The sequence below is a fragment of the Ixodes scapularis genome, unplaced genomic scaffold (assembly GCF_016920785.2).
Source record: "Ixodes scapularis isolate PalLabHiFi unplaced genomic scaffold, ASM1692078v2 PGA_scaffold6__148_contigs__length_123643588, whole genome shotgun sequence".
NCBI classification, from domain to species: Eukaryota; Metazoa; Arthropoda; class Arachnida; order Ixodida; family Ixodidae; genus Ixodes; species Ixodes scapularis.
This window is the reverse complement of record NW_024609881.1, coordinates 62,952,128-62,964,641: the sequence shown is the minus strand read 5'-3', so window position 1 is coordinate 62,964,641 and position 12,514 is coordinate 62,952,128. Positions and strand designations below refer to the sequence as shown.

At 46.1% G+C, this 12,514-nt stretch overlaps 1 protein-coding gene across 1 annotated transcript; it reads right to left on the bottom strand.

Moving 5' to 3' along the window:
* Positions 1 to 1,830: 1,830 nt before the first annotated feature.
* LOC115330589 lies at positions 1,831 to 11,394 on the bottom strand. Its single transcript, XM_040212246.2, has 4 exons — positions 11,333 to 11,394; positions 10,862 to 10,978; positions 9,057 to 9,104; positions 1,831 to 2,418 (listed from the first exon to the last, which is right to left on the bottom strand). The coding sequence occupies exons 3-4, from the start codon at positions 9,078 to 9,080 to the stop codon at positions 1,951 to 1,953; spliced, it is 492 nt and encodes a 163-aa protein (XP_040068180.1). The 5' UTR covers positions 9,081 to 9,104; positions 10,862 to 10,978; positions 11,333 to 11,394; the 3' UTR covers positions 1,831 to 1,950.
* Positions 11,395 to 12,514: the final 1,120 nt, after the last annotated feature.

Here is a 12,514-nt window from a genome sequence, read left to right as displayed (position 1 = left end):
TGTCGCAGAAAAATGTATTTCCACACTCACAGGAAAGTGCAAAACCAAGGAGAAGATCTTGGACAAAAGACCAATGGTGGTACTGCCATATATACACAATTTTTCACACAGGATAAAAAACATCGCCGCAAGGTACGAAGTCAGAGTGTCACTATATCTGCCCCTTTCAGGCTCAAAGGATTATGCAGGAGGGTCAACAATGAAGTGGACGAGACTAACAGCAAGGCACTGTGTCAAGTGAAACACAGGAGCAAATTTGTTGAATGTGTCGAAGGTGTGGTATACAAAATACCACTGTCGTGTGGAAGATCCTACGTCGGGCAGACTGGGAGGTGCCTTAACGAGAGACTAAAGGAGCACAACCATGCATGCGGACAACTGCAAGCACTTGGCAACCTTGCAGCGCATTGTTCAAAATGCAACTGCAAAGCTCTCCTTGACACTACTTCCATCTTGGCCAGATCAAAGGGCAGAACAAAGCGTGAAATAATCGAGGCTTTTCACATGGCCTCGGGTAGACACGGAGCGTGCGTCAGTGAGCTATCACTAGCTTTGCGACAAGAAGAAATAGATCTACTCAATAAGATACCATACTTGTCGGAGCAAACATCGGGCCCCAGGTAAACGCTACAAAAAACACACCATCCTGTTCGTATATCAAAGAGGCAGCTACAGCAAACACCATCAAGTTCAGAAGCCAACAAATTCAAGACATCAACCATTCGTTTTCTTAGCCGCAATTTTGGAAATACGGGTCGGGGGAGAAAAAAGAGAAAGAAATTAAACAGTTGTTAGTCTGCGCCGATCCATGCACGTTTTTGTCTGTCCTCCTGCATTAACTTCATTTCTCCAGTTTTTTTCCGCGTAACTACGCAGTGCAGCATACCATCAATACTAAGTAGGGTCGGGCAGTATGCCGCCCCGAATCAGGAACTATAAAAAGCCTAGCTTTATGCAGCTGGGAAGACGAGACGCTACACGCTGGGCATCCCGAACTTGGAATATAGGACACCCTTAGAGATAGTAAAATAACACTGCGTTAGGAACAACTTAACGTATACGTACCTTGCAAAAAAAACCGTCTACGCACCGCTGAACGCCTCTGACGACGCGATAACAACGTAGAACTCGCCTTCCGAACGGGCAGCAGCACTCCGCAGCTCGCGGGCCCACACCGGCCAGCAGCGGCTTGCGCATGCGCGGGTGAGAGATCTCTTCCTGCACGTGGCGTAACACGGCTCACGGGCACTGTACTTCCGCGGTCTGATAGAGTTCCATAAAAATTGCTGGATATCCGGCACTTTTGGGCGCGTTCAATCCCCTTATACCAGTTGAACCGACTATAAACTGTAGTCTTGTAAGGCGTTTTTTATTTATACGGATAAGCTCATACTTATTGCCTAAATAGCACATTTCAATGCATATGGTACAGTTCCCGTTTTTGAAAGCAAACAGCACATTATATGCATTTCCAGAAAACGGGACATGTTCTATTCGGTTTTTCCACGTAGATTGATCGAATTTTCTAACAGTGTAGGATGTCATTTTGTATTCTGTTGCTGATGTAGGAGGCGTTTTTTGGGCCTGACTCTAAGTGGCCCCGCAAAACGGGGTCGTACTTCTTTAAGATATTAACTATCTCTAAATACAGACCTTACTCTGCGCTTTTTTTATTTTCACTGTGCCCTCTGAATGGCCTTCCTCCCTTTGAGAGAAGAACAACGATGTCAGTAAGGCGCTTTAGCACCTCACGATTTTGTTTTCGTTTTTCTTCAACTTGAGACGCTCGTCGTTCAAAGCTTTTATCCAGCATTGAAGCAATCGATCTGTTTGCTTTGGAGCAATTCCATGACACAACACTGTTAAGATGGCCCTCAGACCTTTCATGCTGATTAAACCTTTCTATCGCTTTCTTCCAAGTTCGAAACCCAGTTGAAACAAAGGATGGGTCTAGATGTGCTTTGGATATACCACTGCCCGGCTGAAACGCCCGACAGCAAAAGCAAAAGGCTGCATCTTTTGCTGGACTGTATCCAAGCCAGCTGAACTTTGCAAACCAGTGTTCACAAAAGCTGCGCTTTCGATTATTCGTTTCTGTTTGGGCATAGCTGCCCAGATGAGGCTGAAAAGGACCCCGTGCTTGCCTGGCTTGCTTGTCCAGGTCGTTAGTCGGCATTGGCAGCGACGGGTCGTCGTCAGACATTTGGTTCTGGTTGGTGGAAAGCGTTGAGCAAAATCTCGGAGGCTCATCTGGTGCATCAGCGATGTGGCTTGGCGTCGTGGCACAGCTTGGCGTTGGCACACAATTTGGCGCCGTGGCACAGCATGGTGAAGTGGCGCAGTCGTCAGCTTGCTGGTGGCTGGACATCTTTTCCGGTTCATTTTGTTCATGCTGCTCTTTGCAGCTTGTTGACTGTGCTGCAAACAAATAAGAGAAGTATAACTTTTTAGTTTTCTTTTTACCTGTTAACATGGCTCTTAGAACACGCTCGAAAAGAAGTCTGAGTAAACAATTACAGAACCAACTGCGCCAATAATAAATATATATTTTTGGAAATTTTACGACAGCTTTCTCATCGACAGCTCAGCATAGTCTCTCCAAGCTAACAACAGCAACCGCTGCTCGGAGGCGAGCCAAACACGGCCTGCTGATTGTGTTTTCTATGTTTTAACGTAAACAACCTTTTTGAAAAAACTAGCTTGCTAAAAAGCTAGTTTTTTTTTATGTCGGTGATGTTAGTCGCGCTAGAGTTACTAGTCTGGCCGAGGAGCACTACCTTCTTTGTTCATCGCGACAGAAGTTCGTGCCCTTCTCGAATACTTAATAATTTCTAAAGAGATAATCCTGCACAGAGCGTATACACTACTCAAACATTTTAAGACTGCGTTTTATTAATGGTGAGCACTGGCGCTGGGCACGGAAATGCCCAGAGTTGCTGAGTACGTCAGTGAAGACAGACGGGGCTCTAATAGAAATGTTGCTAAATTTGTTAGACACATTTTTCTTTGTGAGGACTTAAACATTCCTGAGTGGGTGCGTCTCTGACCCTCACTGTTGCCTTCGTTTATGACGCACTTCATTCGCCTCAACAAGATCAGTCATTTTGCTCAACGGGGTCCTGTTGAGGTGCCACGCTATCGTCTACGAACAGACTTCATAGAATGATACCGACACGTGCTGCTATATAGAGACTTTTAATGAAAAGGATATGAATAATTTAACCAACTAAACTGAGATCTGGAATGAATGAATTCAACAACGAAGAAAAATACTACAAGGTCAGTTTACTCGTTTTTTTCTTGGAAGGATCACATTATGTGAATGAAACGGCCTCTAGGAAGCCTTTATACAAGCACTGAACGTCCCTGAATTGACTCATCCAATCACCAAACCAGTACCGATGTGCACGGTGGACCCCTTCTTTCGTTTCTAATAAATTGCACTGTTCTCTTTTTCTATACGGCTCCGGCAATTTATGGGGTTCTAAAATAGCGGTGTCGTTTGCAGTGGCGGATCCAAGGGGGGGGGGGGGGGGGGCGGTGGGGGCGATTGCCCCCCCAAACGCCTCGCCAGGCACCCCCCCCCCCCCCTCCCCGGGGTTCTTCGTCAGCTCGAAGAAAAAACGTAAGCAATCGACGCAGGATGCAGCTTGTACAACCAGGTGACCAATTGCTTTTCTTCTCAACTGAGAGAGGAAGCAAATGCTCTGGGTACAGTGTAGTCTGGGTCTGAGCTTCTCCTGAAGACGCTCCGGACTTCCCCACGACCTTGGCTTAAACATAAGCCCGCTTTCGTCCTCGCCTCCATCCCTCACTGAGGATCAGATCAGCGCCGCAGCGCGGAATACAGAAAGAAGCCGACGAGCGCCAGAAGGGGGAGATGTTTTCTCTAATGGGCTTCATACTGCCTGCGGTACGACTTCTCGTGGCGGGAAGCTAATAAAAGAAAGATAAACGGTACGAGCACTCTAAAGGCTGGAGGCTGCTTACGCTAGGGAGCCTTCATGTGCGCTCATGAAGGCACCCTAGCTTACACGGGGTCCTCAAGCCGACGCCGTAGGCATTTATTTGTATACAATGCCGTTTCAACTTAGGGTGGCGGGACATATTTTAGGAAAGGCGCCCGCCACCCCTTGTCTCCCCTTGGCGCCGTCTTTACTTTTCGAGTTAAACGCAGCTTCTGTGGATTGACGGCAGAGCTTTCGCGCTGCTTTGCAGGAGCGAATATGTGTGTGTCTAATGGAACAGAGGCGGGGCTTGCTGGTTTCCGACTGCGGCTTCGAATTCCCTACCTAAGGGACTTGTGGAAAACGAGCCTTTTCAAAGATCCGACTATACATAAATTAAATAAAGAGTGCCTGTGCCCCTTCGAGTGAACACCTACTCCCAAACATCCATGCTGCAGTCGTGATCGGCCTTTAGCCCAGTTGAGATTCGCCGACCGGACAACCGCTCTGCCCCATCATATCTCTGCACCTGTCCTCTCGACCCTGACGAATGAGCTAACTACTCAGAAACAAGTGTTCTTTTCACACAGAAAATATCCAGACGAATTGCAATTGAATATAATTTGGAAGGGTCCATTGCTGGTTTAAGGTCTTATCTAAGTTTAAAAGTTATTGTTGCTGAACTGCAACATGCTTTCATAATTATTCAACAATTATTCGCTTTCGTTCTCTTGGGTTGCATCCAGAACACGTGAAAACACGAGTTTGGGTTGGCAACGCCGCATGTGCTGCGCTCTAGACATTCCAAATATATCGCGAACAAACGACGAACTTGCCTGACAGCTTTCGTTTCGCTCGCTGCGTCAACAGTGTTTTGACGCCGCGAGCAGCGTCGAAGCCGCCGGGCCATTTTTGTCGCTTGTTTGCAACATACTCGCTCCATTGATTTAAGCCGCTCTTCCCGTTGCCGCAGCAGTTAAGCACAAGCTCCAACGAGAATGTCTGCCAAGGCAATGTCTTTAAGCTTCCCTAAATCGACTGCTCACGTAGTGTCGGTCTGAAACCCAAGTTTCAGAAAGGATAGTGCCACCACAATTTTCGAGATACTTGCCTCTAGCGTGGTCACCCGAAAGGTTTTAATTAAAAGAGTTCATCCCCGACAGGTAAACCGATACAAAAGCTCTCAAGATCTATATTATGTTATCAGAGTTTAGTAAAAACGATAACTCTACAAAAAATATAAACACTCCCTCCCCGCCGTTTTACATCGAGGAACCGCCCCCCCCCCTAAAAAGGAGGTCTAGATCCGCCCCTGGTCGTTTGCATGGGCACCGACAGGACCTTCTTTCTAACATTTGTCACACATTCAGTTTTAATATCCAGCCACTTAACTACCAGTATATACCATGGAAAAGTTCAAAATATTTTCACAATTTGGAAACTCAAAAAAACTCCAAATTAATTAATCAGATAGCATGAATGATGTGAAATGACAGAAATCTGATATTCGTCCACTTGAGTAAGCTTTCACCTAATTACAAAAGATAAAGACAATGTCACTGTTGGGTCCGGCTACCAGAGGGCCAGTACTTCCGAGGACTTTCCTGCGAGCTTGGATGCAAGCAAGTCAGTCGTTCAGCTCGATCACTAGGTAGATAGACTTACCTACCTATCTCAACAAGCTGAAAGCCAACCTGAAGGTTCCTGCTCCATGGAATTGCCATGCACTTTGTTATTTCTCAGGATTTATCATCTATAGCATGCAAGCTGCCTGCCTCAAATGTTTCAGCTGTTGGCTCCATTCAACCAGCTGCTCCGGAAAAATGTGAAATAGAGGTGTCTATTAAAGGAAGACGACGGCTTTAACAAGGCAAAGCAGACACTGCTGCGTCAGGCTCCTGGTGTATCGCAACCACACTGAGGAACTGATCCTGAATGTGCCACACCTCCAGAGGCAGTTGGACCAGTGTCGTCACACAACATCCACGGAGTCAAAAGGCCCATAGGAGGTTAACCTTCTTCCAAGAATTCCATGACACACGCATGGGTATCAACGCAATGAGGTAAGGCAATGGTTGATGCCGTACAACCTTGAACAATATGCAAACAGGCTGCATTAATGCCACCAGAACCAGAGCCACAAGCTTGGCCAGAACCCACGGCGTTATGGACAAGAATTTACATGGACTGCACTGCACCTATCGAAGGTAAAACGGTGCTAATTGTGGTAAACAGTTACCAAGATTGAAAGAAACCACTGGCATCAGCAGCCAGCCAACTCCACTGCAACAGTCGAATATCTGAGGAACACGGTCGCCTGGTTAGGACTTCCTGTTTTCTTGGTGTCCAATAATGGAAAACCATTCCCCGGAACGCTGTTTACCGACTTCATTACTCAGAATGGAATTGGCCACCTAAGGACTGCACCTAACTATCCACAGTCAAACAGACTTCCCGAGAGAGCTGTAAGAACGATCAAGGACAGTCTAAAAAAACTCTCGGGTGGTTCTTTGGCCGCATACTTGCCAAGATGGCTCCTTGTGTACCGTCGCACACCGCCTACCACAGGAGGACAATCTCCAACAGAGCTCGTGTTCAACTTTTGTCCTAGAGTTTGCTGCATGGACCTCATCACTGAGACCCAGGAGCCAAAGGTAGACCTGGAAAGGCCTAGCAACCTCAAAGAAAGCAGCCCTGTCTTTGAAACAAACATGGGAGCTGTAGAACAATGGGGACCAAGATCATCTTCCAGGTTGTCGAAAACTGCATGACTTTGGTAAAATCCTCCATGGCACAATGAAGCACCACCTGGGCCAGTTGTGCCCCAGACGCTTTAACTCAACTCATTTTTAGTCAGATGATGAAATTACCACTGGGCACTAACTTGATTGGCAGTTAACAAGTGAAAAAACCAGGCTATGGACCAGGAACTGAGCAGGCATTTTAAGCAGTGCAAGGATGCCCCACTCAGGCACGGGCGACACCAACCAAGATGAGCCTTTAGCTTGTGCGGCAAAGTGTTGGATCAGGCCACCACCAGGGGTCAGTGTTTCTGGGGGCTTCCCTGTGCAACGGCCATGGGCTTTCTCTCTTTTTCCACACTTTCCAGTGACCATGTAACAAACATGTATGACACGGCCATGTCAATTATTCCCTAATAAACAAATAGGTATGTTCCTTGCACTCCATGGATGAAGCAGCCACCAACAATTTCAACATTGGTCTGTATGGAGTCAAAAAACAAGGAAATAAAGGAACTTCTGACACACAACTATTCTTGATGCATGTACACAATAGACTACTTCCATAAAGCCCTGCATGCAACACGGCGCGCGTTGCGCTCTGGGAACTAGTTGGCCAGGGAGGAGAGTGGCATGGTTTCGGTTTCGATCGACACGTCGACCAGAGATTACACACAAAGCGTGGACTATAAACGGCCATTATCTCATGTTTTCTGGTCCCGAGAGCATCATTTGTGGTCTATAAACTAACCTAAATGGCCAGACCTCGAAGCTTTAGCACAAGCCCGAGATGTATATAGCTTCTCTAAACACATGCTTGTTCTATTTTTGTACTTGAGCCTTTTTGTTAGCGTTTCGAGGTATCTGGACGAGCCAGTGCTGGGAATCTCGACGCTGCGAAGCTCAGGGATCTTGCTTATGTACGAATCAACAGGCTGTAGCAAACAATAAGTATGCATACATCAAGCTCGCGCCTTTACATTATATGTTGTTGATCAGGAAGTTTGTTCGTTTCGTGCGTCCATAGAAGAAATATTACTTTTTGCAATTACTGTTTTTTTAATACGCCTGTGTACGCGAAGTAAAACTCGGAGGTGCCATTGAAAAGCTCAATTATAACACACTTCTTATCTCTTATGTGTACTGACCCGCAGCACTGCACGAAGCGAAGTCCCCACCCACTGGCATTGTACTAATATTCAACATCGCGTATGCACGTAAAGTTATCCTGCAATCGTATAGGCACATTTGCGCATACAAACCGTTTTAAGAAAGCAAAAGTCGAGCACTTGTGTGAAAAATGTTGCACCATTCGCCAGAAGTACGCCGGACGGGTATGAACCCCTATGCGGTGCGCCAAACGAACGAAATTATTCAAAGTGCATTTGACGGTTGCTAATGGCCATAATATTTGTCATGTGTTAGCTTTCTTCCTGCCTGAGTATGCCGCGATAATTTCAGACACACCGTTCAGGCACAGACCTTGGGCGTCAGTAAAAGCTCGTCCAAAAAGGCTTAGCGAGGAGTAGGGGACGCTTGTTAGGGCCTCCGTCGTAGCTAGCCCATCTCCGCGTTTGCGAAAACTTAATCGTCTATCAGCATAAAATTTGAGTGGAAGATATATGATGACACGAGGAAGACATCATAGTAACTTTGGTGCAGTAGTGAGGTCGAATTTATTGCGTTTCCCTAAAAGTTTACGCGTCAACGCTGGGCTCAACTTTGATACTCCTGTGAGGATGCGGCTTGCTTTTCGCCCAATGAAGTAACAAGAAGCGGACATTTGGCAAACAAAATATGTGTAATGCTCCAGGTGACCGAATTTCACTTGTAGTTCAATGGTACTAGACGGGATAATTGAAATTGAACTCAAATATGATGTGACTAAGCCACGTCCTACTACGTTTGCATACGCAGTCAAATATCTGGTGTTTCGGGAACCAAAAAAAGTGCCCCGGCCTTCCTTTTGTATCGCTCGAGAATGCGTATATTGTACATTCGTAAAAAAGTCAGATAATCGAAATTGCGAGCAGTGCGTTCGGTCGCGGCGTGATAGCATGAGATGAATCTGCTCAGTCGAAACCGAAACTGAGTGGCCAACTAGTTCCCAGAATGCACTGCATGGTATTTCGCCGCAATGGGGCGCGTCGGTTTCGGAAGAAGTCCATTGGCCAGCAGTCTCCTTGCAACATCCTGGACACAGCAACAAAACCCCGCCCTTGCACCTGTTACACTGAGTACGAGCGTCTGACAAAAACTAACTCACGGAAAGAAAATGGCGGCAGTTAGGTCTACTGCAAACAAACTAACATACAGATACCTGACAATAATTAAGTCTGCAACTACAATGAAATAAAATGAGACAGACCCAAAAGCTGCAACCGATGACCATGGAGGGGACATGGGTCTCGTGCCTCTGCAAGAAAAAACACAGGAACTGCAAAATTAAAATAGGCAAGTGGATAAACCAAACGGGTCGGAGGCAAAGCATAGGCTCCCAGAAGCGTAAAGGTGCTGCACGGTGAAGGCTCACATGGAAAGCTCATGAAGTAAAAGGATGGCTTGCAAATGTCTTAAGCAAGTGCAGAAGTGAAAAACTTGAGGATACAGAGAGAGTGCATATTTCAAGGTGTGCGAATGACACGAGGAAAGTGAACAGAAGAATGACAGGGGAAAAGACAAGCTAACATGGGCAGGAAGTCTCTCCATAGGCTTTCATGCAAGACGCCAGGAAGGAAAGTGTAGGCTACAAACATCCACATGAAGCAAAAAGGGATGAGTGAAACATAAGCAGTGCACAGCACAAGAAGGAGGACAAGAAAAAAAAAAACATGATACAGAAGAGCAAGTTTGCATGACAGCGAAAGCTTCACATAGGCCTACACGCAGAGCAGAAGAAAAAGTGCTCCCCACAAAGAACCGTAGCAAGCGTAAAAAAATTCAGAGGCTTCATGCAGCCATACGCACAGAGCACAAAAAAAGAAAAGCTTCCCACAAACATCTGAAGCAAGCGTAAAAGTAAAAGAATATTCTGGGACTTCACTCAGGCTTACATGCAGAGCATAAGAAAAAGCAAGCTTCCCACAAAGAGCTGAAGAAAGTGTGAAAAAAATTTAGATGCTTCACGCAAACGTACACGCAGAGCACAAGAAAAAGAAAGGATTCCCACAAACTTCAGAAGCAAGCATGAAAAAAATCCAGAGGCTTCATGCAGGCTTGCACGTAGAGCATAAGAAAAAGAGCTTCCCACAAACATCTCTAGTAAGCGTAAAAAAAAATTCAGAGGCCTCACACAGGTTTACAGGCAGAGCCTAAGAAAAAAAGCGTTCCACAAAGACCCACAGCAAGCGTAAAAAAATTCAGAGGCCTCAGGCAGAGCACAAGAAAATGGGCTTCTCACAGACCCGTAGCAAGCATAAAAAAATTACAGATGCTTACAAGCACAGCACAAGAAACTTCCCACAAACATGTGTAGCAAGCATAAAAAAATGCAGAGGCTTCACGTAGGCTTACATGGAGATCACAAGAAAAAGGGCCTCGCACAAACAACCGTTGCAAGAGTAAAAAAAATTCAGAAGTGCCTCGGTAAACAAGGAACGCAAAAAATGAAAGCTGCCCTTAACACAAAGAAGAAAGCAAAGTAAAAACAAAAAATGAGAACGGCACAACAGTTTCATCAACTAAGGCAATCTAAAACACTAATTAGTTCTCCGAGGTCCTGCCATCGACTGCCGAAGTCCCTGCGTTCAGCTGCCCCAGCCGCCAAATCGCGACTTTTTTCCCGCAGGAACAGTTGCAGCCGTGCATGGCAGAATCACCTGATGAGCTTTATTTTGATTTCATGGCAGTCGGGCAGCTGAACACATTGGCTCTCTGCAGCCATCCTCGCCGATAGGGCGTCCAGGATGCCCCGTGCCTGCAACAAATCCGCAATGAGGCTGCGAAAGACACTTTCACAAATTGTGAAGAGGGCGCGTGCAGCTTCAGAGGGGCAGGTCAGAGCGTCAGGGACATAACTCTTTAGCCTGAGGAGGCTATTTGCAGGTGCCATGGGGACTTGAACACCTGCAGCACACGCGTCACATGTAGCATTATTTTTTACAACTCTTCGTACCACATACCCGCGTAATAGTCAAAGCTATTCTTTTCAGGTTGTGACATGGTGAGTTCTACCTCCTCAAGAAAAATGTCGGTGGGCACAGCAGGTTGTACATCCAAGTCTGCGAGGTCAGCCAGGTAAAAGGAGGCATCGTCCAGTTCGTAGGACCCTGCCTTGGACGCCTTCAGGTACTGCGAGTGTGTGATGATTTTCAAGGTCATCTTAAACTCCAAGAAGTTGGGATAGGGTTGCCCTGTCGCACTACCGAAAACAAGTTTTCATGGCAGTCCTGCGTGAATCTGGATGTGAGCACAAATGAAAAAGAATGTCTCTCAATGAGACTGCTGCAGGTCCAGAATGGACTTGGTAGAGAGGATTACCCCCGCCTCCACTGGCTTGAACGCCCCATCCCCAATAGTGAGGTGGAGAAAAAGATCCTTAAATTTGACCAGAAAGTCAAGGGTGTTCTTGTAGCAGGCCTCATTTTGCCTGCTGATCGCAAGGACTGGGTGCCTGCTGCTCACAAGATCAAACCATTTGTTGACCTGTTCCAAGAACCAAGCCGTGGTGAGGAAGTTGGTGCTCCAGCCATGATTCTCCACCAGGAAGCGCAAAGCTGTGGCCGTGGAGTGACAGAGGACCCGTAGGGCAGTGCTCACCTACAAACACAGAACTGCTTTAGATCATCAAGTGTATGCAATGTTTGGTAAATTGGACTGAAGGAATTAATGATTTGAAACTTCCCCCTCAGCCAATAAAAGAACAGCATGGGCACTAAACGAAGAAAAGGCTGCTAACTTCCATTCCTGTTGTCCATACGAATGGTTTTTGCTGTTTTTTTACGAGTTTTTGCCACTCTCTTAAAGCTGGCAGTTCCACTTCATGAGCAAAGGTGATGAATGCCAGCACTGAAGTACACTCCATGGTTACTTTGGTAGCTGTGCGTTGCTAAAAGTGTCACCGACTCCGATTTGTGAACCACTGACTGATTTTGTTGAAAACACTTTAAAGGAAGCTAAAGAGGTTCTCCAAAAAAAATCAGTTAGAGGTAAATTCTTCCGTATTTGTATCCTCCAAATTTGAATATGCACTATTTGCTCAAGAAGTATCACCAACGCAAAGAAATATTTAAAAAATTCACTCGGCATGATGTCACGTCAAGAACTTTCACCTGGCCACCGAAGCTCAAGCACCATCTCTCGTGCAGTGTTCCGGCACATGTGACCAGCCTTGCCCAATGCAGCGCTTTTTTTATTCTCGTGAAATGGTGCGTCATCTGCTACAGACGCCTAGTTCCCGCTACAATCTTTCACGCCTGACCAACACCCGCTAAATCTTTTATGAAAGTTTATTGGTGTACTAAACTTACGTCAAAACAAACAGGCGAGCGAAAATCGTGAGCATGAGGTGAATCGCACACAATTTGTCGACCACTCAAATAAGCTTGCAATAGCTGCCGAGATTCTGAGGATCCTTGTTGCGACGCTGCTGTCTCTCAGAAATTTACTTCTAGCTTCTTACACCTCGGGAGGGCGGGGCTTCAGCACTATGGTCAAAATGCTTTGATGGCTACTCCGGGCCTCAAATTGACAAATAATTTTAATATTCGTGATACTGGAGGCCATATGAAGCAAGTGTTTTTTAAAGGTACAAAACCGCTTTAGTTTCCCCTTAAGCAGGCACGTGCGAATAACGAATTTTATGTTTCAAGCGAATAAGAAGCTAAT

Coding starts and splice junctions, on each gene's coding strand:
- LOC115330589 (XM_040212246.2), bottom strand. CDS start 9,080: ATGGTCATCGGTTGCAGCTTTTGG. Junction 2,419..9,056: donor TCATCGGTTGCAGCTTTTGG/GTCTGTCTCATT, acceptor ATTTGTTTGCAG/CACAGTCAACAAGCTGCAAA.